Source organism: Oncorhynchus mykiss, chromosome 3 (genome assembly GCF_013265735.2).
Source record: "Oncorhynchus mykiss isolate Arlee chromosome 3, USDA_OmykA_1.1, whole genome shotgun sequence".
In the NCBI taxonomy this organism is placed as follows: domain Eukaryota; kingdom Metazoa; phylum Chordata; class Actinopteri; order Salmoniformes; family Salmonidae; genus Oncorhynchus; species Oncorhynchus mykiss.
In genome coordinates this window covers 40,110,460-40,135,331 of record NC_048567.1, presented here as the reverse complement: position 1 = coordinate 40,135,331, position 24,872 = coordinate 40,110,460, and the positions used below count along the sequence as shown (strand labels likewise).

At 38.7% G+C, this 24,872-nt stretch overlaps 1 protein-coding gene across 5 annotated transcripts; it reads left to right on the top strand.

Moving 5' to 3' along the window:
* The first annotated feature begins 10,068 nt into the window (after nt 1-10,068).
* Nucleotides 10,069-24,126, top strand: LOC110519967 (short stature homeobox protein-like). 5 transcript variants are annotated; one of them, XM_036974095.1, is made up of 7 exons: nt 10,069-10,442; nt 12,092-12,300; nt 18,083-18,136; nt 18,867-18,924; nt 19,229-19,317; nt 22,523-22,735; nt 23,106-24,126. In XM_036974095.1, exons 1-7 carry the CDS (start codon nt 10,193-10,195, stop codon nt 23,193-23,195), a joined length of 963 nt encoding a protein of 320 aa, XP_036829990.1. In that variant the 5' UTR covers nt 10,069-10,192; the 3' UTR covers nt 23,196-24,126. The 5 variants fall into 5 exon arrangements, with proteins under 5 accessions (XP_036829990.1, XP_036829989.1, XP_021452567.2 ...); XM_036974094.1 differs by having other exon boundaries at nt 19,208-19,317; XM_021596892.2 differs by lacking the exon at nt 18,083-18,136.
* The last annotated feature ends 746 nt before the right edge of the window (nt 24,127-24,872 follow it).

The window sequence follows — 24,872 nt, the reverse complement described above, 5'->3', positions numbered from 1 at the left end:
CCTTTCCCTCCCTCCTCCTTTCCTCTGTTTCCCCTGTACCTTATTCCTCTGCTCTCGTCCTTACTTTTACACCCCCCATCCCCACCCCACATTCTTCTCTACTCTTCCATTCCTCCCCGGCACCTTTATGTTCCCCTACATTTCTCCCTCTCTCTCTCTCTCCCTCTCTACGTACTACACTTCTCCCTCATCCACAACTCTTGTCTCCCCTTCCTCTCCCCTTCTCTGTCCCTTTCCTCTGCTCTGTCATTCTGTATCATGTTGCTAATTAACCCTAATGAGCCTGGCTCAACAGGGCATAAATCAAGATCTGTAAATTACTGCAGCCTCTCTCTCTGTGCCTCCCTCCTTCCCATCGTAGACAGCGGAGTAACGGAAAGTGTCTTTCTCTGTAGAACTCACTCTAATTGCATGATTTGAGAAAGTGTAGCTGGGCTCTATAAAAGCATGTCTGTGTGTCTGTGTCAAATGGCCTTGCTCTCTGTGACCGACACCTTTGGGACCCCTTATAGCCCGCTGTAGAAACACACACACAGACACACACTCTCTCTCTCGCATAGACACTTACTATAAATGGGCCTCATCGGTCTCTAAAGACATTGTTAACATGTTGGTTGGAGCGTTCCTCTGCCAAGGGGAACTTGATCCATCTTCACATTAGCCAAATTAATTCATGCTACAGGCTGTGACTTACTAACACTCTCCTATTACACTGTAAAACCATGAAACGTGACACTCTTAAAACCTAAACGTCAGTTTTTCAAACTTAAACAGTATGCATTTAGATTTGCTAATAAGTCTTCTTAACTTAAACACAGGCATTTAGAATACAATGTTAAACATAATAGTCAATTCCAGCGAAGGTCCCCACTCCGGGTCCCAAGCAAGGATCCACAGTCCAGAGCCTCCGATGATCCACGGTGCTACAAGAGCGGACTCAGGGAAAAGAAGGGGGGCGGTGTCCAGAACCAGAGCCGCCACCGAGGTTAGATGCCCACCCAGACCCTCCCATATAGGTTTAGGTAGATTGAGTTAGGTAGATTTTACTTGTGGAATCGATCTCCAGAAATGTCTAAAGTTGTCTCACCTATCTACCTTAAAATGAGTGCACTAACTATAAGTAACTCTGGATAAGAGCATTTGCTAAATGACTCAAATGTCAAATGCACATATCACAACCCACCACTGGAGGGAGGAGGGATTCATGGCGACAGAGAGTGATGTGAGGAGATAAATAAATGGATAAATACAAAACTTGATTAGGATGTGCAGTAGATGAGATTAAGAGAGAGCAAGTGAGAGCCGAGAGGGCAATGTTTGATTTTGAAGAATTGTCAATAGATTACTGTATTTTTCCTGCAAATATGCAATATACTTCAGGGTATAATGTAAATGTCATGCCTTCTTTGAATCTGAGGCCTCTTTGCCCTGTGGGAAAATAGCAGACAGAAAATACATGAGGAAAAATAACAATCCAAAGAGACCAAGATATTCCCCAACGGCCTCCCACTGCTTTGAACACTAATGTTCAGCAGAATCTGGTATTTTTGCCACGTTGAATTATTTTGCCCTCGAACCAGATGGCAACAGATACTATACTCTGTAGCCTATTCTCTACAGACTGCCTCTCTAGTAATGGTGGAAGGCCTAAATGAAGGCACCAAATTAAACAGCAAATACCCAATACAAGTCTAAAAGCCTCAAGACAGGCAACAGGACTTTCATAAACAAACACCGTTAAAATTAACTGTAATTAACACTCCCCTGAAATTATATTCAGAACATTAGAACAGTCCGTTACCAGAGGATAAATCCAAAATAATTGTGTTAAAATGTACATGTTTATCAGGCCACATCAGAATTAGAATACATATTCTGAAAGGGGCAACACTGTAGTTACATCAGAATGTAGAATCCCATGTAGCATGTTATTCAATGTGGAGTGTGACCATGAATTATGTAAAAGATGGGTTCAATCTTGTCCTTATGCTCCTCTGCCCAGTTTTTAAACTGAGAGCAGAACAGAGCATACTGTAGCTGTAGTACAGTACAGTACAGTTGGTGTTGGCACTTGTCCTAAAAATCTGGAGAGGCAGAAACCAACAGATGTCATACTAAATGAGACGGTGTGTCTGTTCAGTGGGCATTCCTTTGAAGCTAGCATATCTCAAAGCATTTTGGGGTACATCATTGAACTATCGATCTCTAGAGTACCGGATGTCTTAACGTATTGATATTGCAGGTTAGCTACTCCCTGCCCTTTGCAAAGATGATGATTTGACAGTGAATTAAGTCAATTTGTTGAAGAATTGTAAATGGATAGCTCACTGACATTTAGGAAACACCATCTGCCATATATCATGTTTTGGCTGGATTATGATTGAGAAATTAAAACATACACATATATACTTATTTTATGTTGGGATAGTTTATTCAATTAAAATTGTAAATGTCTTTGACAGTCGTTAGCTAAATCTGTTCACCTAAAACATGCTGGTTTGCAAATATTTGCCATGTAATTACTTTATTATGAAGATACCTTTCTTTGCTTCATTTCATTTCTTGTCATCTTCTGCATTCACCTAGTAAATCATTATAAGTGTATCTTTGTTTATAAACTACTGCCAGCCCATGCATGTTTTTGTTTTCAAAAAATTGGAGCATCTGCATGTGAGGAGAGTCTACTCAGTATTTTCCCAGGACCCCATGCTGTCACAGATGCCAAAGGTTACCCTAACCTTGGTACTCAGTAAAAATACAAAACCACTGCATCAATTGGCCACGTTATACTGTGGGCTAAATAATGCCCTGGTGGCTTACACCATTATGAAAAGGGCAACAGTTTTTTCCACCTATAATCATCTTGGAAAAGTGAGTCATCTTATATCGATGGTTAAACATGTAGATTCTTCTCTTTTAGCCATCCATGGGTGGAAATGAATAAACTGGGTCCTATTAGGCTGCATTAATGTAGAGGAGGCCAGATTGATCACATGTGCTCAAATGATTATTCAGCCTGCCGTTTCCAATGCCAAACAAACAGAAGGGGTAATACTGCCTCTTATAAGGAGAAGAAACTTCTGTGTTGACAAAATACATTTTTACACTCCTCGCAAAGAATTCAAACTTGACTTAAAAGTGTAGTAAGGCTGTCATTATCTAAATGTCTGTGGTGTATATTACAATAGAAATGTGTGTCAAACATGACAATTAGGCTACCTCAATTCATAGGTCTATATGTAGAGAAAGAGACATGGGCACGTTATAGGCTAGATGTCTGGCATCGATTTATGGGAAAATTACAAAATGATGAAAACAGATGGATGATTCTTACAGGAAATAGTTTTTATTTTATTGATCAAATTATTCATTTTTTTTGTGTACCATTAACTCTCAACAATTATACGTTTTCAATTTCAGCCGGTTTGATTTATGTTAGGTAGGCTATCCCCTTCTCTCAGACTGTTTGGAATAGAATATATTCTAGTAGACAGTGCCTTCAGAAAGTTTCTATACCCCCTGACTTATTCCACATTTTGTTGTGTTACAGCCTGAATTCAAAATTGATTTTACAAACAATTAAATTGACCCATCTACACACAATAACCCATAATGACAAAGTTAAAAAAAAATGCTAATATAAAATAAAATACAGAAATGTCTCATTTATACAGTTTTTACACCCCTGAATCAATACATATTAGAAACACCTTTGGCAGCAATTACAGCTGTGAGTCTTTCTTGGTAAGTCTCTAAGAGCTTTACACATATGGATTGTACAATATTTTCACATTATTATTTTCAACATTCTTCAAGCTCTGTCAAATTGGTTGTTGATCATTGCTTGATGGCCATTTTCAAGTTTTGCCATAGATTTTCAAGACGATTTATGTAAAAACTGTAACTAGGCCACTCAGAAACATTCAAGGACATCTTGGTGAGCAACTCCAATGTATATTTGAACTTGTGCTTTAGGTTATTGTCCTGGTAAAGGGTAAATTTGTCTCCCAGTGTCTGTTGGAAAGCAGACTGAACTAGGTTGTGCTTGTGCTTAGCTCTTTCCCTTTTCTTTTTATCCAAAAAAAACTCACCAGTCCTTGGTGATGACAAGCATACCAATAGCCTGATGCAGCCATCACCATGATTGAAATTATGAAGAGTGGTACTCAATAATGTGTTGTGAGAGATTTGCCCCAAACATAAGGCTTTGTATGCAGGACACAAAGTTATTTTTTTGCCACATTTTTTGCAGTTTTACTTTAGTGCCTTATTGCAAACAGGATGCATGTTTTGGAATATTTTGAAACTGTACAGGCATGCTTCCTTTTCACTTTATCATTTAGGTTAGTATTGTGGAGTAACTACAATGTTGTTGATCCATTCTCAGTTTTCTGCTAATCACAGCCATTAAACTCTGTAACCATTTTAATGTCACCATTGGCCTCATGGTGAAACCCCTGAGCGGTTTCCTTTCTCTCCGGCAACTGAGTTAGGAAGGAAGCCTGTGTCTTTGTGGTAACTGGGTGTATTGATATACCATCCAAAGTGTAATTAATAACTTCACCATGCTCAAAGGGATGTTCAATGTCTGCTTTTTATAGTTTTACCCATCTACCAATAGGTGCCCTTCTTATCGAGGCATTGGATAATCTATCTGGTCTTTGTGGTTGAATCTGTGTTTGAAATTCACTGCTCGACTGAGGGACCTTACAGATGATTGTATGTGTGGGTTACAGAGATGAGGTAGTCATTCAAAAATAATGTTAAACACTATTATTGCACGCAGAGTTAGTCCATTCAACTTATTATGCGACTTGTTAAGCACATCTATAGGTGCAGTGCGGCCATATTTGAATGCAGCAACAATTTTTTCTCAAAACCAGTAGACTGATGTAATGAGTCTAAATACAACATTTGGAGTGAATCTGGCATATTGTTCATATGGAGAAGAGCATTGCGGTTGGTTATGAGCATTTGCATTACATATGCAAAGAATGAGTTGTTAATAGTTTCCTTGTTCTTGAGATATCAATACCAAATTCAGTGTGGTTTATCTTAGGGACGTCCATGATATCAATGACAAGTTTTAATAAACCACCGTGGAGTAGATTTACAGTGGTTTAAATGGACATGTTAAATCTGATTTGACAATAACTCAGCAATCGTTTTACCAATACCTTAGCTCAAACTAAGTTAATACATGTGCAGTAGGCCTACATTCCAAATGTGGTGTAATTTGGTCCTATGGTTCATGAGAAGATTTTTGTAATTTTAGTACAGTATATTTTAGCATATTAGTGTTTGTGCTAATATGCAAATAGTGGTATAGTGTCGCCATCTTTGTATGCATCAACGTTATTATCTCAAACACTTTAGGGACTATTGTGATGAGGCCAAAGACGAAGTTAGGAGTGAATCTGAATTTCAGTCAATGAGAAGATTTATTTATTATTCAGATTTATTTATTTATTATTATTTAATTTTTTTAAATGTTCCAAGAGGGAAGAAAATCTATCCTGACAAACCTTATGGGTCCTTGAGGGAAATTTGTTCAGCACGAGAAAAGACCTACTGTGCTTACAGTGCATTCGGAAAGTATTCATACCTCTTGACTTTTTCCCCATTTTGTTGCAGCATTATTCTAAAATTCATTACATTGTTTTTCCCCTCATCAATCTACACACAATACCCCATAATGACAAAGCAAAAACCATTTTTAAAAATAAAATTGCATATGAAAAAAATAAAACACATTTACATAAGTATTCAGACCCTTTACTCAGTACATTGCTGAAGCAACTTTGGCAGCCTTGATTCTTCTTGCGTATGACACTACAAGCTTGGCACACCTGTATTTGTGGGGTTTCTATCATTCTTCTCTGCAGATTCTCTCAAGCTCTGTCAGGTTAGATGGGGAGCGTCGCTGCACAGCTATTATCAGAGCTCTGGCTGCGCCACTCAAGGACATTCAGAGACATGTCCCGAAGCCACTCCTGCATTGTCTTGGCTGTGTGCTTAGGGTCGTTATCCTGTTGGAAGGTGAACCTTCGCCCCAGTCTGAGGTCCTGAGCACTCTGAGGGTTTTCATCAAGGATCTCTCTGTACTTTGCGCCGTTCATCTTTCCCTCGATCCTAACTATTCTCCCAGTCCCTTCCGCTGAAAAACATCCCCACAGCATTATGATGCTGCCACCACCATGCCTCATCACAAGGATGATGCCAGGTTTCCTCCAGACGTGACGCTTGGCATTCAGATCAAAGAGTTCAATCTTTGTTTCATCAGACCAGAGAATCTTGTTTCTCATGGTCGGAGTCCTTTAGGTGCCTTTTTGCAAACTCCAAGCGGGCTGTCATGTGCCTTTTACTGAGGAGTGGCTTCCATCTGGCCACTCTACCATAAAGGCCCGATTGGTGGAGTGCTGCAGAGATTGTTATCCTTCTGGAAGGTTCTCCCATCTCCAAAGATGAACTCTAGAGCTCTGCCAGAGTGTCCATTGGGTTCTTGGTCACTTCCCTGGCCAAACTGAGCATTTGGGGAGAAGAGTCTTGATATTCTTCCTCAGATCTGTGCCTCGCCACAATTCTGTCTCGGAGCTCTACAGACAATTCCTTCGACCTCATGGCTTGGTTTTTGCTCTGACATGCACTGTCAATTGTGGGACCTTATATAGATAGGTGTGTGCCTTTCCAAATCATGTCCAATCAATTGAATTTACCACAGGTGGACTCCTATCAAGTTGTAGAAACATCTCAAGGATGATCAATGGAAACAAGATGCACCTGAGCTCAATTTTGAGTCTCATGGCAAAGGATCTGAATTATTATGTAAATAAGGTATTTCTGTTTTGTATATTGAATAAATCTGCAAAATTTTCAAAAAACCTGTTTTCACTTTGTCATTATGGGGTATTGTCTGAAAATGTATGAGGAAAAACATAATAATCAATTTTAGAATAAGGCTGTAATATGACAAAATGTGTAAAAAAGTAAAGGGGTCTGAATAGCACAGTACAACGTTTTAAGTCTCTAGGTCAAGTGTGGCTGTGCATATTATGGTTTAAGTCTACCAGCTCTCACAGTCTCACGTCAGAATTAAATGTTCATCCATGTTTTTCAAACGTCAAATTTCAACGTGTCTAAGGGTAAGTTTAACCTAACCCGAATTTTGAAGAATAGGGTTAAATTCAGACATTTACTCCAAATTATTATTAACTCTGAATATAAGATATTACTTTGTATTGGTGGATTTTAATTTGCAACCTTTGGAATCAGAGGCAGATGCTTACACCCATCATCCATCCCCGTCCACAACACTCTATCAAAATCAATACCTACTTGAAGGTAACAGTGCTTGCGGTTGCCCCTAGTGGCCAGTTTCTATATCATCTCCGGAGGTCCTCAGACATGGATGGACGTGGAAAACTGACTTGTAATCATGGATGACCTGGCTGGTTTAAGTGAGCTTCGAATATGAAGGTTTAAGTGAAATTCGCTGTGAACCCCTAGTTATAATAATCCTACATGTTTGTATACATTGACAATATAATGTAGGCCTAGTAAATAGAATAGGTAAATAGAGGTTAACATGTGACCTAAAAGACTTGGTTGAAACTCCATATGGGCAAAGTAACACTTGATATCAGGAAAGTCATATTACTCCGTTACAGTACAATAGGCCACATAACTTTCAACTGGCTACAGTATAGGTGAATGACTCTCCTGACTTGCCTTGGATACTCTTTGCCACACTAGTGAAATAAAATACCCTATTAAGAAGTACTAAACAGACGTTTGGGGGGGGGGGGGGGGGGGGGGTTGTTGGACATGTTGGACATATAAGACAAGGGAGAATATGATTCGTGCCCCTTTAAGGATGTTGCGCCACTAAACTATGGCGACCAGGTGACATGAATGCTTCTGTGTATAGAACATCACTCTTCGATTTGCGCTGGTCGATAGCGTTTGTTGATTTGGCTCCACATGTGGATACTCCACTTCAATTGGACTGCACTCACTAATATTCAAACGTTTAGAAAAAAAAGAATCACTTTGAAGTTTCACAATTAAGATCCTGCTGATGAAGAGGAAACCCTAGTTTGAAATGCATGTTAGATGACTGGAACCACATTTTCAAATATGTCACACGTTGTTGTTGTTGTTGTTGTTTTACATTACATTTACACGATTACATTACTTTTCAATGTTTTTATCCTAAATATTAATATTTCACTACCCACATAAATGTTTTTTTTTCATTAAATTGGCCTACAATTACCATGTTGTTATAGGCTAATGCAAGCAATTTTAATATCATTCATGATTCATCCTGTAGAGCACCTATAGTGAGAGTTTGGTAACCTAGCACCTTTAAAACAGCCACATCTCACCTGCTGTATCACCTTTTATTAGTTGTTGGGCTCTTTTGAACCCTCGACACAAACTGAAATATAGGATGTATAACTTAGCCTAATGGTTTACTAATACTGAGATATAGCTTATGTTTGAAGATATCAACCAATATTTTCATGATTTTAAGAATGGGTTGTGATGAGTTTTCATCCCATTGCAGAAAAGGTTAGTGTTATGGTTATGTGAGACCAATTAGGATGTATTTCGTTATTGACCACACACGCACATCATTTTACAAGTCTAAGTATTCAATGTGGAGACTCGGAACACCGAATTATGTTGTGAGGAGGATTTACGTGCATTAACAACAAAGGGCGCAGTTCATGGCACGGGGGAAGTCCCTCTGCCTGCGCACGTCGGCCACTGAGATGTGAGACGGGTTTTGTGATAAATGGAGAGATATCAAAACACGCACTTAAAGAGCACAGCTTCACTGAGCGCTTTCACACTGCCGGGGCTCTCCGGGTAGAAAACCCCAGGGACAGCTCTCTTCTCTCGGTCTTTTGTGTTTCTGAGCTGGACCCGTACATGCGTTTTAGATAATGTTCAGCTATTATAGCCAACATCTATTTCTATGAAAATCCTAGTTATAAATAAGGGAACATTTCACACCACATGTTATGTTATTGATTATCAATGTATTTTAAGAAACATACAGTTTAACACTTAGTACTCCCAGAGGTGTTTCAATAATATGAATGATGAACAAAATGTCTAGGCCAACTTCAGATTGAGCAAACAGACATGTAAAGTCACTGAGATTTGTTGAATTTGATTGGAAGTAGAAGCCCCTATAAATTGATGGGGGAATGTTAGCCGATTTTCTGGCAATCACCTTTTATGCATGTATTTCCTTCACTAATAATAGATGCATTGTAATCGCAAACATTTACTCACTCATAGTTTATGACGAAATTACCATTACAAAAGTCAAATAATATGGAGTTTTTATTTGTTCTCCAAAACGTCGGAAACCAGTATTTGTTGCCTATCATTAAGGAAATTCTAGAATTTGTATAATCATTGGCATGTTATTTATTTGCAAATATTTCAAAGTGAATTACAATCTCAGAAAATGTGTGGACTGCAGCCTATTTTGAATTATTGTCACACGATTCACACCTGCAAAACACAATTAATGATATGATATAGCCTATGCATCATATAGCCTACATATAATTATCCCTAGAGAAAGTATGGGTAATTGTACTCGAATCATGGACCACCATTGTAGAAAGCTCATACAGCATCACTAGTCTGTTGCCAATGCTTTCCAAGGAATTGTAAATCCCAATAGTTGGAGCATATGTATTATATTATCATTGTTGTTGATGTTATTGTGATTTTAATTCTTACTTGTCAGCTCAAACAAATAGCAACACCAGGAGGAGCAAACCCAACCACTCCGTATTCACATTTCATAATCACGTTAATGAAATTATCGTTGAATTAATTAAACATGGGCCTACAGATCTCGCACGCTTTTCGCCGTAAGGCACCTTAGGCATTTTAATGACCTGTAATTCAATTAACCGCCTCCGTCGAAGCATTGATTTCTGGAGAAGCTGCTGAAAGTTGAATTCAGACAAGTCGAGCAGCCCATAATTGCCCAAGACACAGAGATGGGGGCTGGGCTGAGGTGGCGGTGTATAAATAGTGTGCTCTCAAAAACACAATCATAACAGCAGGAGTGATATCACGACGGAGCGCTCTACGAGCAGACTGCTAAGGTTATATAGGTAATTTTAAAGTGGATTTCGGTGCTCAGGACCACTGAGCGGCCATGGAAGAACTTACAGCGTTCGTCTCGAAATCTTTCGACCAGAAAACCAAGGAGAGCAGTAAGGAGAGTATCACGTACAGGGAAGTTTTGGAGAGTGGCTTGGCGCGGGCGAGGGAGCTAGGGAACTCCGAGACAAGTCTACAGGACATAACGGAAGGCAGCAACCACTTCCCAGTACATCTATTCAAGGAGCACATAGAGCTAGAGAAAGAAAAACTCAAGGAGTTTAACGTTTCAAGGGCCACAGAAGGTACGTTTTTATCCACCCGCTCGAGCTGTAGCGTGAATGGCTGAGATGCATCGCATTCTTACACGGACCAAGCCCTTGGTTTTAACAATAACATACATCGATTGTAAACGTATTGTGGCCAAAACATTGACACGCTCAAAACTGTAACGAAAACATTTCGATTACTGCAGTTATTGTTGAAGGTATCTCGTAAACACAGGTCGTAGTAATTTGTAGATTCTTTGAAACACTTTTCTCTATAATAGCCTATTTTGAATGTAATCTATATAATATCAATATTATCTCACTGCTGTCGATAATTGTAGCATATTAAATAGCAAATCGTATCGATGAATAATCACGTATTGATGGCGATGAGATTCATGATAAGCCTCAGCAATGTTTCCACTGCACAATGAATAGGAGTGATACTTTCCCTTCTGCCAGTCAGGATCCAGTAGCCTAATAATTTACATTTTAATCTCTCGTTCAATGGACCAGACATTTTTATTTTGACTGTTCACCTATATGAAGTGCTTCTTGCTTTCATTTACATGACATAACACATATAGACCTACAAATAACTTCATACACAAAATTGTCCCGTGAACCTCGAAGTTGGATGCATGCTCTTGCACTGTAATAGGCCTATCAGTGTTTGGATGTAAGTTCTCCACTACCTTTTTGTATAGCACACAATTGGTCCGTCTATAGTTCCGTCTATAATGATGAAAAAAAATGTTACAGGCAAAATATGATGATGATATTAATGATATACCAAGACATTAGACCCGGTAATAATCAATAACTATCTGAACGTAACTGTCTTTTAAGTAAAAACGATTAACTTGTGAAATCTTGTGAAATATTCAGATTTATAGACTTTTATACACACTAAGTTATTTATCAGGTTTATAAGTTTAACTGCCATGGAAATGGTTTGTTGTATGATAGATAGGACTATGATATCATATAAAACATTTCACGACAATTAGGCTAATAGGTTACAAACTCGAGGAATGACTTTTTTTCAATCTAGAAGAAAAAAATATATATAATCATTAAAAAAATACAATTCACAACTTACTGTAAAACAATGACCACTATAATTTTCCAAAATAATAATCACATTAAAAATAATAGCATATAATGGTTGGTGTTGGGTATAGCCATGCTCAGTTTTAGATAGTGAATATTGTTGCGTTTTCGGCAGGGCATTCCTGCCAATAAAGGTGCCATGTGCAGTCTGTTAAATGCCACTGAGGAAATTATAATTAGACCTGAACGTTACATGCTTTTATGATCGAGGATATCATGTGTGTGAATCATGTTCAATATAATATAGCCTGCATTTTGGTAATTTATTTCTAAATACATTTGCAAATTGTATTTGGACCAATAGAGATCGAGCTTCTGAAAAATGTTATCTTCTCTTTCTCTGGCTGGCTACCATAACACTATATATCCCACCAAGTAAATATACGCTACACACGGAGCCTGCGTGTGTGTGTGTGCGTGCGTGTGTGTGTGTCTGTGTGTGTGTGCGTGTGTGTGTGTGTGTGTGTGTGTGTGTGCGTGCGTGTGAGAGAGAGTAGTTGCAGGTGCAGGTGTAAGCGTTTGTTATGTTTAATCTAGAGGTGTACTGTATTTTAAAACGTGTGTTCACGCAGGGATATATGAGTGTAAAGAGAAGAAGGAAGACGTAAAGTCTGAGGACGAGGACGCACAGAGCAAACTGAAGCAGCGGCGGAGCAGGACAAACTTTACTCTGGAACAGCTCAACGAGCTGGAGCGCCTGTTCGACGAGACTCACTACCCCGACGCCTTCATGCGGGAAGAGCTGAGCCAGAGGCTGGGACTGTCAGAAGCAAGAGTGCAGGTAACACCCGGTCTCCATCAACTGAAAGTGAAAACCATAAATATAAACCTGCAGGGATAAAGGTATACGCTTTTGGACAAAACCCTAGAAAGGTCTGTCCCTACTTTTCATCAACGTTTTGTACAAAAAAACGTGGGCAAAAAAGATTGCGCATTTGAGCGGAAAGCATAAAGGATTGTTGTAGGCCTCGTTTCACAGAGCCTTCGTAGCGTTAAGATCATTTTCAGAACATTCTGCCCTTCTTAGAAGCTTTTTTGCCCTTCCATGTCATTTGGTTCACAGAAGATCTTCGCTTAACACATAATCAATATGTTTAGGCTATCCGTCTGACTGTGAATGCCGCTAACTTCTGAGCAAAGTTAACTACAAATGGCCTGCCAAATTATTTGCAATTGTTACAATTTGATAACAAAATGCTTCAAATGAAAATCGAGATGACTGCATTAAAAGTTAGGCTACATGGGCCTATATAGGCTAGGACTATTCACATTTGGTGTTATTTATTTATTCAGGAGAAGAAAAAAAAACATCGAGAGTCAACACAACAACCAAATATAATATGAAACAAAACAGCAATCAATACAATGTAAATTCAAAAATACAGCACAACACAAAAAGTAAGAAAAACAGTTACATTCATTCCTAAACTACTAGGTCCTCAATCAACACATTAAATTGCCCGAGCGGCACCAGAACATCCAATTGTAATGGGTTTTCTAAATTGTTCCAGCGGTGAGTTGCATTAAATCTAAAAGCAGGTGTATCTTATTTGATCGAGACCGGAGAAACCTCAAGAGTTAACCAACCATGTGAACGGGTTTGGTAACATGTTTTTTATACTTCAACAACGAAGTTAGTTAAGTCAGAAACTTGTGTAGTAGAGCTTTGTAAACAAAAAAAGATTAGTTGAGTGGTCTACGCGACTTTAATGAGGACCAGCCAACCTTTTGATACAGGATGCAGTGATGATTATTTTAATACTGGCACTTGTGATAAAACGAAGGATGCTATGCTAGACGGCATCCAAAGGTTTAAGAGTAGCCTAGTGGCGGCTTCATTCTGGTAAATGGTGTTACCATAGTCAAGAAGAACTGGAAGGAAAGTTGAGTGTACAATTTACTTCCTGTTGTTTAAGGAACACGAAATCTATTTAATGTTCAGTCAATTTTGTGTTAACATTTGGCGACTGGGCTACAGGTTGTAATTCTTTCCTCAATGTGTTTCACGATGTGTAATAACATGTGCGCAATGATGTACCCAATCTTGTGATTTACTACATTATTATTGGGTAAGCATAATAAGCCGCCTCAATAGCCTGTTTACATCCATAGGTGGTAGGTAATACAGTAACTCTCTATGAGCTGACCCGTCATCAATAATTATAAAGTTAAGGTAAACTGATGCGAGAACAGCGATACTTCTTTCGATCCTATCAGTATCTACACATGGTCTAACGACGCATTTAGCTAACGTTCTGCGTGCTTCTTTGGGACACTTAAAACGTTGGCTCGCAAATAACGATGCATCTGGTACGATCATCATAATGCTTAAATTACATGGTAACTGGGAAACGAGGCTCTGGACATGTTAGAAAAAAATGCGTGAGAGTTTGTCAGATTGAGACGTCCAGAGACAGTGGCATGTGGATAATTATAAGGGGCGATTCAAGAAAATGAGGCCTACTGTAATTCGTGTTTCAAAATAAGAGTGGATTTACATGAGTAAAATATGTCTAATGAGAGCTATCTCTCTTCAACATCAGATTTGAAACTTTTCTGTTTACACTAGCCTTAGTTGTGGTGTGGCCAAAGGCAAATTCGTGCGTTATGTGTGATAGTATACCGTAAATCCAATTCAAACTATACAGGAGCTTCTCATCTAAACCATATTGCAGATAATGTTGCACACTTAATTAATGCAATGATTCACACATGTGTAGACATTGTACAGCCTTTAATTTAGAATTTTGCTAACAGAGAAAAACGTGTGGTTTACTGGCCAAATTCAAAATTAAAGACTGTAAAATATCCACACATTTGTAAATCATTGCATTAATTGGGTAATTGCGGTAATTATTGCATGGACATGTGGTGTAGAAGAGCTAAATGTCTTTACACTGTACTACTCAGGGGGGGTGGCTGCTGGGTGTAGATGTCCCACACTAACTCCGGAGGTTGTGTGGGAGACATCTCTTAAAGATATATTTGAATCTAGAGCCTTCTCTTTACACTACACAAGTGTCTCTGTTGGACCTAGTTTGTGTTGTCAAAGAAGTGTAGTGTAAAGCGGCGGGCCCTATATGGGTAAGATGGATGTAATGTAGGGCCTAGATCAGGAATTATGTATGTTCACAAATGAAACACGTTGCAGAAGGCTATACGGCCAACACTTATGGGTTTGCAATGCAAAAGCCTGCTACAAACCATATTGATAAGCATACAATTTAAAAACTAGGGGGCTATAAAAATTGAATGTTTAGATACACTTTGACTTACTTATACAATGTATGTTGTCATATTGGTAAAGGTGAAATCTTTTGAAAGTTGTTACTTCACATTGATTTCATAATTAAATAAATCAAATTTTTGACCTGTCAGGTTTGGGGTATATTCATTCTGAAACAGCGTCTTACTATTACATTTTTAAAAATTATTTTATTTCCTTAAATTTCGTGAGATAAACACGTTAGGACAATCGTTTCCGGTGCACGTTAAAGACAATGTATATTCAGATTTATAAATAAGATAGCGCTGAGGTTTCTGTTTTTATATCAATTATTCACCCACTTGCAATTGTCACTGGTTATGATTAATTTAATATACTATAGGCCTAATATTATTTTTGGTTAGCCCTGCCTGTTCTCTTGGGGCCCAGTTATACCGAGATGTAACCTACACACACCAGATGCAACGAGACAAACATATCATGCGATATAAGATTCAGTAAACTGTGTGGATGTAACTGTCTCGATATTGTGGAAAGCCACATGAGTTTATTACACAGATTGACCTCACGACCTCGGTGAAATTAGTTTGGCAATGTTTCTAAATTACATTTCTGGCAAATACTTCTCATGGATTGTATCAGGTACAATAACAGACCAATAATAGCGCAATAATTATACTACTACTACTAATAATAATACTGTACTGGTTACTGTTAAACTTGTATTTATTTATTTTGCCTTGAATAAATTATCAAGCAAATGCATGTCATGATAACAATGGCCTATTTAAAAAAAAATATTAGACAGACCTACCAAAATACTGTTGCTTTAAAGCAAATACAATTACACCTACAGCCATTGCCACATCATAGTTGCTCAAAGTGGCATTGGGTGAATTTAAACCTGTCTCCTGACAGATTATTGTAGAAGAAAAGTTGTTTATGTAGTTAAATAAAGGTTAAATAAAAAATTTATAACAATAATAATGTGCTTCGGAAAGATCTCACGACATCATTAAAATGTATGAAGAGATTGTACGAGTGCTTAGGGGAGACCCGTGTAGGCTATATGTCAGTCACCTCCCATCCTCCCGTGTAGTCTTTGTAATATCTGGCATTGGCTTGATATACTGTTCCCTTAAAAATGGATTAGAAATAGGCTAATTCAATTCCGCTGCAACTCAGTCGATGGGACACCTCATGTTCTGAGATCTAATCGGAGGAATAAGTAATATTATAAATCTACACCCAGTAACGGCTTGCAAGCGCAACATAAAACAAACATGTAATTGTAAATGGCCTAAATACAATTCTGGTTAACAGGATATGACAACATTTAGCCGTACCTGCTAAAACGCAGTGGGATAAATATTTACAACAATAACACACACTATCAACAAACACATAGGGCTATTTAATGGACTGAAATCGGCCGTTAGGGCCAAAACCACACACATTTAAAAACTACGTCGCAGCCTCTGCTGTTCATGGCTAAGGGACCTGTTTTTGATTTGAAAACCCAAATGAATCTGAAGAAAATTGTACGGCAGGAATGTGGTAGATAGAAGGGTATAGAACCTGCACGTAGGTGTCGAAACAGAAGCCCTACGCCGCGCACAGCTGTCGGGAATCTAATGGAAAGTTATGAGAGCTTGGTGAGGAGCGCGGAGTAATTTGATTAGCCCTACGACTAATATATTTAGGTGTCTGGTGCAGAGCTAAATTAAATGTCATTATTCACTGTCTCTAATAAAAATCCAAAGGAAATGAAATTAGGGTGTTTGTGAAGCGCATCATTGAGTGGTCCTTAATGGTGAAATTACTGTCGCAACCAGTGTAGTTCACTTTGATTATCATTCAGGTACGTAGGCTAATTGGAATTGATCCTGAGCTGTATACTTTTTGATTTATTTGTTGTTGTTGTGTTAATACAGACCTTTGAGGAACAAAAACAGTAGTGATTAAAAAGTAGACTAATTAAATACACCTCGCGATATAGCCACGCCTAAAACAATCAAATAATATAATTAGCCATAGCCTATAATAATAATAATAGGAAACAGGCTAATAATAGGCCATAATAGCCTATTCCTAAACACAACATTAGACAAACATTTGTTTGCAATATGCAATGTAGTGACATATTGAGGTTTATTTATTTTAGTTTTAGTTAACCTTTATGTAACTAGGCAAGTTAGTTAAGAACACGTTCTTATTTAATCATCTGTGGGCAGGCAAAGTCAATAATGCATACTTTATCGACAAACGTATTATTGAGGTCCAATCCAAACGCCTTTAATGATGTTCACTTGTGTAAAATGGCTGCGGAACCATGAATAATTAGACAGCGCCCTTTGTGGTCATCTAATCGCGAATCCCTCTACTGTAAATTATAATCATAACTGGGGTCGAAGGGGAGAGGAGATGATGGATTAATGGAGGGGAATTAGGTTGATAATAGTTAACAATAGGCTATGCTGCTTCTGCAACCTGGTGAGCAATGGGGCGTAGTTGGATTACACTTTGTAACAGTGACCTTTTTTTGCACCGTATGTTTAGTACTAGGCCTACATATATTTTAGTGTCGACATTATTGTTAGGCCATACATTGTCTGTCGATATTTTGTACGCAGCAAATTATCCAATGTTAAATCAACACTGACAGTGTCTACTGTATATGGGTTCACACGTTTCAGTGTTAAATTATCACACTGATTAGTGTAAAGCCTTATTTTCATATATCCCAAAGTGCCTTGCCTTTGGAGTGAAAACCACCTTTTACATAATTTTTTAATGACAGAGTCCTGTGGCCTAAGCAAATATGTTATCATTAAAATAAAATTTGCTGTGCATTCTCTAATTCAGGTAGATTATTTAAGATTGTTTTAAATATCTGTGTTTTTGCATATACATTGATTGATTAATCTTATGCTACACAAAGATACATAACACATGTATCTAAACTAATCCAATCAGTCAGATTGAATGCACCTGTTACTGAAATGGTTGTTCCAGTTTAAATGGTTTAAGTAGTCTTCTTATCATCTTTCCTAACCCTGAGAGTCATTCTGAAAGCAGGGTGCATGTTAAACAAAATCCAACTTTTGGATAGCCTAACTCTGCCTGGATTCCAATAGGTTTTACACATCACTTTGCAAGCCGGCGTTATGTGACTTGCAGGGCCTGATGTGGTCTGTAAACCAGGAGCTTCCTAACACCATTGTGTTAGGGTAAAATTAGGCCATGAAAGTAAGGCCTTATGATATACAGTACCAGTCAAAAGTTTGGATACACCTACTTATTCAAGGATGTTCTTTATTTTTACTATTTTCAACAGTGTGCAAAGCTGTCATCAAGGCAAAGAGTGGCTACTTTGAAGATTCTAAAATATGTAATGTATTTTGATTTGTTTAACACTTATTTTGGTTACTACATGATTACATATGTGTTATTTCATAGTTTTGATGTCTTCAATATTATTCTACAATGTATAAAATAGTAAAAAATAAAGAACATTGGAATGAGTAGGTGTGTACAAAAAATTGACTGGTACTGTATGTATTTTCATAGAGTTATAATTTAATAATGGTATTTGCCTAGGTACTCACTTGGTGAAAGCCACAGGCCTTTAAATGGAAATTAAAACAAAACAAATTGATAGACATGTCTCTGTCACTAACAAATACAGTCATGGAACTTAAGTATAAAATTCACTTGAAAAGAAAAGGCACCATGGGAAATATGCAAATTAGGCTTTACACCGCACAGTGTTAAAACAACACCTCAAAACGATGTACTGTAACACTACAGTTGTTAATTTCTTACACTGAGAAAGAGTAACAGTGTTGGCACTAAGCAAAGTGAGTCCAGTTTACTCTAAATCAAGTGTTGCTTTACACTGCATATCTCTCTACAGTAGAACTATGCAAACACCACAATCATGTTCATTTGAACACTTTAAGAGTAGAAGGGGGAATACTGCAAGTTAAATCTTGAACACTTTCTAAAGTGTTATTTTAACACCAGTTCTGTGGGACTCAAATGTTCACTGAAATTAAGCTACAGTTAAATGTATACCATTGATTTTGCTGTGTATTCACTGCTTACATTTTGGTTTCCAGGTTTGGTTTCAAAACAGAAGAGCAAAATGTCGAAAACAAGAAAACCAGATGCATAAAGGTAAATTCTATTTTACTATCCATCTATTTGTTTAATGATTTGTGTTGTGATGATTACTAAGCTTGTACTTTTACACTTGCAAATGTTTATTCCACATAATTCAGTGTCATGTAAAAGCTTGCTATATTTCGTGCAATACCTACAATAATTATGCGCGCATGTACTTTATTATGTTAAATTATTATATTATCAAGTGCAAAATGAAAAATGTGAATCTTGTAAACTTTGACCAACCATTTCAGCCTGCCTTATAATCAAACATAACTGTCTCACTGTCTGACAGACACTTCTTCCTACTTTCCAGGTGTCATTCTGGGCACTGCCAGTCATCTGGATGCCTGCAGAGTAGCGCCCTACGTCAACATGGGAGCTCTACGGATGCCTTTTCAACAGGTGCTTTGTTTTCTATTTTTCATGACGAATCCCACATTCATTATTTACCTCGAAAATGCATGCATGAGTGATTGTACACGAGCAAACGTCAATATTTAACATCCATTAACTGAAAAAAACCAATGGTTTCTAAATGTGTTAGCATGGTTGAAAGGTTTGATGTAGTCATACAAATTCACGCTACTTTCCCCCCTCTTTAATCCAATAGAACGTGTAGTTGATATTGAGCCCCAAAATATAAACAACCATACTTCTCAATCATCTCTCAATTGAGAGAGATAGGTTGCAGTTTACAAAGGTGGCAATGGAGAATTCTATGGAGCTGGGAGGGGGGGGACAATTCAAGTCAACCCCAGAACGCCTTTCACCTTTGGGGTGTGTTGAGAGTGGTGTATTTGTGCATGTGTGTTGGAGAGTCATTTGATCTGGCGGTGTCTGTTTTTGCGGCCTGGCCACTGCGTTGTCCGCCTCACCCCTGTGAAAAGCTTGGCTCTAATTAACCGAACGCCGCGGCAACGGGAGCACATAAAAGAGATGATGAAAGCAGATACTGGAGAGATCTCTGATGGATATTGATGGTGAGCTGCGTTTGCAGGGAGGGAGGCATGAGGCCTGTGTACTGAGAGAGAAGCACTACCTCTACCAGGCCTGAGACAGACAGCAATCCAGGGTTACCACCCATGACTGTATTTGTTACTGTTAGTTTCCTTCTAAAGGCCTGTAGCTTTTACCAAATTAGTATCTAGGTGAATGTTATCGTGAAATTAAACTTTATGTCAAAATTCTACACATTGTAAGGCCTTACTTTGATGGCCTAGTTTTACCCTATCACCATTGGTGTTAGGAAACACCTGGTTTACAGGCCACATCGGGCCTGCAAGTCACATTATGCTGGCTTGCAAAGTTGGAAACCTACTGGAATCCAGCCAGAGTTAGTGATGTTACGTTTGGAACCAGAGCTCCGAGGCATGCTTCCAAATCGCTAAGCAGCTAACTTCGAAGCAGTGTGCCAATTCGTGTATCACTTTATCAATGATGTCCGAAGCTTCATTTGACCACATGCTTTTTCAAACCATGTGTGGCAGAATGTGAGATCCCTCTGATTTCGTTGTGGTTCCGATGCTTTCTTCGTTTCCAAGCTGCTTTCATACACAACTTCTACTGGACACCATACTTACCAATATAGTTAGGATTTTATAACTGTAGTTTCACCTGACAGATAGCTAAGCAGGTGGAGTAGGGAACTATGGAACATTCAGGGAAATTAGGGTATGAGGTCAAATCCTGTTGAATGCACACTATTTAAAAAATGTTTTACGTGAAACCGCACTTTCTTTCTGCACTGTTGTTCAAATAATATGTAGTATATTATAGTATATATATATTAAGTATATATAGTATATTATAACCTGGGTCGTTAGAGCCCTGAATGCTGATTAGCAGAAGCTTATATTTAAGCAATAAGGCACGAGGGGGTTTGTGGTATATGGCCAATATACCACCGCTAAGGGCTGTATCCAGGCACTCCGCATTGTGTCGTGCTTAAGAACAGCCCTTAGCCGTGGTACATTGGCCATATACCACACCCCCTCGTGCCTTATTTCTTAAGTATAAGCTTCTGTATTATGCATTCTAAATAATGCCATGGATTCAGTAAAAAAAATAGTAAACTTGAAAGCAGAAAAGTGAAGCATGACATAAGCAAGTCTGAAATGTAAAGGTGGAAATTGAAAACTTTAAAAGCGTTTTTTCAACCGCAAATATAAAAGGGCTTCTCGAGTGGCACAGCGGTCTAAGGTGTTTCCTCTGAGACATTGGTGTGGCTGGCTTCCGGGTTAAGCGAGCAGTGTATCAAAAAGCAGTGTAGCTTGTCAGGGTCGTGGACGCAGGATGCATGGCTCTTGATTTGCCTCTCCTGAGTCCGTACGGGAGTTGCAGCGATGGGACAAGACTGTAACTACCAATTGGGATATCAATAAAAAAACTGTAATACACTACAAGTTTGCATTTCTTGCAGTGCAGGAAAATTCCTTCAACAACAGGATGGTCAAATTAAGATATGGCATCTGAAGCGTCCGTAGCGCCTCATGCCCTGTTCCATTTCACTGATCCGTTGAGCAAACTTTACAGCACGCTAAGAGATCCCTTCTGCATTTGACAGACAGTCTGTACTGATACATTTGGAACAAGGCCTTTGTTTGCATGTTAGCCGTGCCTTATGAAAAGTTAATATCCATGCATCTGGAATTGGGCCTCTTTTTTGAGTGTTTGGTAACAGTGCCACTTGGTAACCAAGGAAAATAAACCTACTGGGTATTTATGCACTGCCTCGTGTCTGTGGGTCCTGTTACTGCAATGCAGTGAGAGTACAAATACTGGTCAGCAGTATGCAATGAAATAACGTCCAAGAAAGCATATTTTGGGGTTTACATTAATTCTCTCTTGCAGTTAAACAACTTTAATTTCAATGATTTTCCAAAATAAGGAATTGGTAAAGACAGCTCACTCTCTCTTAAAATGTTTACCATACGTTGCTTAAATTAAGTTTTATTTGGGTTGGATGAGAAAGCAAAAGGCAATCCTCTTCTCTGTTTTCTGTGGAGTTTGAAACACATGAGAAATGGCAAGAGGCAACGTAGCTTTCCCTCTGAAGTACAGGGATGTGTAATTTTCACCTACTTCTCAAAATAATTGCCAAGAATGTGAAAACTGATATTCTATGCTCCTTATGACTCACTTTCCCTTTGCTCAGGAATATTTATGGATAAATATTTATAATTCTAAATACGTGAATGTTGTTGGGGTGCAATTTTTTTTATTTATGCAGTTGAATCCATAATCAGGATAACAGGACATTGCATATTTCCAAGGTTATGAGGGAGTTCTCAGTGAATTAGACAAATCTGTGCAGGGTCTTAGAGAAACTTTGATTCCAGGCTGTGGAATTGGACATTGTGTCTGTGAAGTTATGTATGATTCATTAACTTTAAGATTAGCTGACATGAAAAAAGGACTCTGAGTGCACTTCCTAACTATTCTCTTAGAAAACACAAAGTAAGCAACAGCTTCGAGGGGGTAGAACTTGAAGGATAATTGAATAGTGTCAAACTGTGTAACCTAAACCTTCAGCTCTCCTCACATACACACAGCCTGAATGGCTGGGAAGGACTCACTAACCTAGGGTTTGTTTTTGGTTGTCCTGCAGGTTCAGGCCCAGCTCCAGTTGGAGAGCGTGGCTCACTCCCACCATCACCTGCACCCTCACCTGGCAGCGCACGCACCCTACCTGATGTTCCCGCCCCCACCCTTCGGACTTCCAATCGCCTCGCTAGCGGACTCAGCCTCTGCAGCGGCGGCCGTGGCCGCGGCTGCCAAGAGCAACAGCAAGAACTCTAGCATCGCCGATCTCCGACTCAAGGCAAGAAAACATGCTGAAGCTCTGGGTCTCTGACCTCACCGGGCTTCCCCTCCACTTGCTCCACGCCCTCATAATAACCCACTTCTCACACAAGACTGAGCCCAGTGATCGGGTCTGACACTTACAGCTTAAACAAAAAAAATAAAAACACTGAGAGGGAGAATGTAAGAGAGAGACAGAGAGAGAGAGAAAAATAAAGACACAGGTAAAGAGAGGGGTAGAGGATAAGTGGAGGAAGAGGAGGAGGAGGCGGTGGAAGATGGAGGATGGAGCGAGAAAATTGTCACAAAACCAGCTATCAAAACAACCACTTGTAGAGAGAACGGTAAATAAATACCAATGAAATCTCCTTTTACTTTTCGCCCAACAGGCAGGACTTCTGCGGGGCCAGTGGCTCAGTCCACTCCAGGCACACATCACAAGTCCAGGACCATACAAACACATGTGGATGTCTGTCTGAGCTGAAGGACAGGGCCAGGCCAGGGCCAGGCTAAACCAGGCCAGACCAGACGAGGAGACTTTAGAACAAAGCAAACTGTCAAAGCAAGCAAGCAGGGAGCAAATACTAGAGCCTCACTGAATCCGATGCCGTCACGTTGACTTTACAGACTGTTGCATGTGTGAGAAAAGACACTGACAACACAAGGCATCGGACCCGCTCTAAACTTTACACACAAAAAAGACAAACAAAAAACAAAACAAAAAAGAGATAAGAAATGGCCACTGTATTGTTTCCTGCCGCTGCCCAGTGCATGAGTTGGATTGCAGGACTGCAGGTCTATCATGGAGCCTGGCCTTTATGTTGTATCTGACCTAACGCCCCAATTCTGTTGTATCACTGCCATTCAAACCGCCCTCTATACCCTCATCCACAAGGTCAATGGTCATTTGGGTTTGATTTCCTTTAAACTTTTGACTGACAGGAAGAAGCAATTCGATTCCTTATTTTTTCTGCTTTCGGAAGACTAAGATATGTGTTGCCAGGAATGTGTCTGAGTCCAAATGTCTTTTAGCTTTTCTCCTCACATTGTTCTCTCTCTCTAGCTTTCTTTCTTTCTGTTTATAGTGCTATTTCCTAGGAATAGAAGTGAAGATATTCTTTGCACTTCAGGTTTTGTATGTGTGCGTTTACAAATGGCACTACTAGAAGATACTACTTTACTAAATGAGGCGGGAATAGGAACCAATTTGGTTTTTATCATGTCATCAAAAAGAGACGTTCACAAAACGTTTCGAAGGATAAAGGGTTTAACTGCAATTTTTTTGTAATTTTTAAAACATGAAGGAAGCATCAGTTAAACTGAAATGCACTTTTGTGCAGTTTAAGTGCAATACTGTAAATATGAAAAAGTTTAAAAATAATAAACAAATTGTTCATTGTTCATTTTAAACAAATGATTTTCAGTCATTTATTTCATGCACTGATAAAATCGGTGTGTCTAATTTCTTTGCCAAACAGATCTGTTTTTCCTAAAGCATTGTATTATGTTGCGAACTCATCCTCAATCATGCGCCATAACTCCAGAGATTCAATGGTTTTCAAGTGTAGTTTTGTACACATCAGAACACAATAATAGCCTGTTTAGGTAGACATGAGCACATGTGTTTCATGCTGCAGAAATTAACAATTGAAAAGCTAGGATCTGAAATAATTTATCATAATTGATATGGGACAAAGCATTGATGTTACATTCCACCAAAGATTCTAACAAATTTTACAATATGTGTTATGGGAACAACAAAGCCATGGCAGTGTTGCTTTAGGCCTGTACATATTAAACGTTGCATGTTTAAGTTGCAATTTCATGGTAAGATAAGTAAGATAACAAGATACAACCTAGATAAATAATGCCTACCACCTAGGATGAAATGTTGAACACTTGTAAATTCAAAGGGTATTTTTTTGTGTCATTGAGAAACAGATCTCATAGTCAATAATGCCTCGGAGTCTGTAGATCCTTGTAAAGTCTACCTCAAACAATGTTTTATCAACATTTACTCAGTTCACAAACCACCAGTAACTGTTGTTTAGAAATGTCTCCATTTTAAATTAAACACGTGGGTGCTTTTATTTATTATTTTAGAAAGTTTATACAATTATTAAATAGTTGAAATTCAAGTGTACATTTTTACATGG

Excerpts from the sequence above, each read along its gene's own strand:
- LOC110519967 (XM_036974094.1), top strand. The coding sequence starts at position 10,193 with ATGGAAGAACTTACAGCGTTCGTCTCGAAATCTTTCGACCAGAAAACC. Across the intron at positions 10,443-12,091 it reads CGTTTCAAGGGCCACAGAAG|GGATATATGAGTGTAAAGAG; the intron begins GTACGTTTTTAT and ends GTGTTCACGCAG. Across the intron at positions 18,925-19,207 it reads AGAAAACCAGATGCATAAAG|ACACTTCTTCCTACTTTCCA; the intron begins GTAAATTCTATT and ends ACTGTCTGACAG.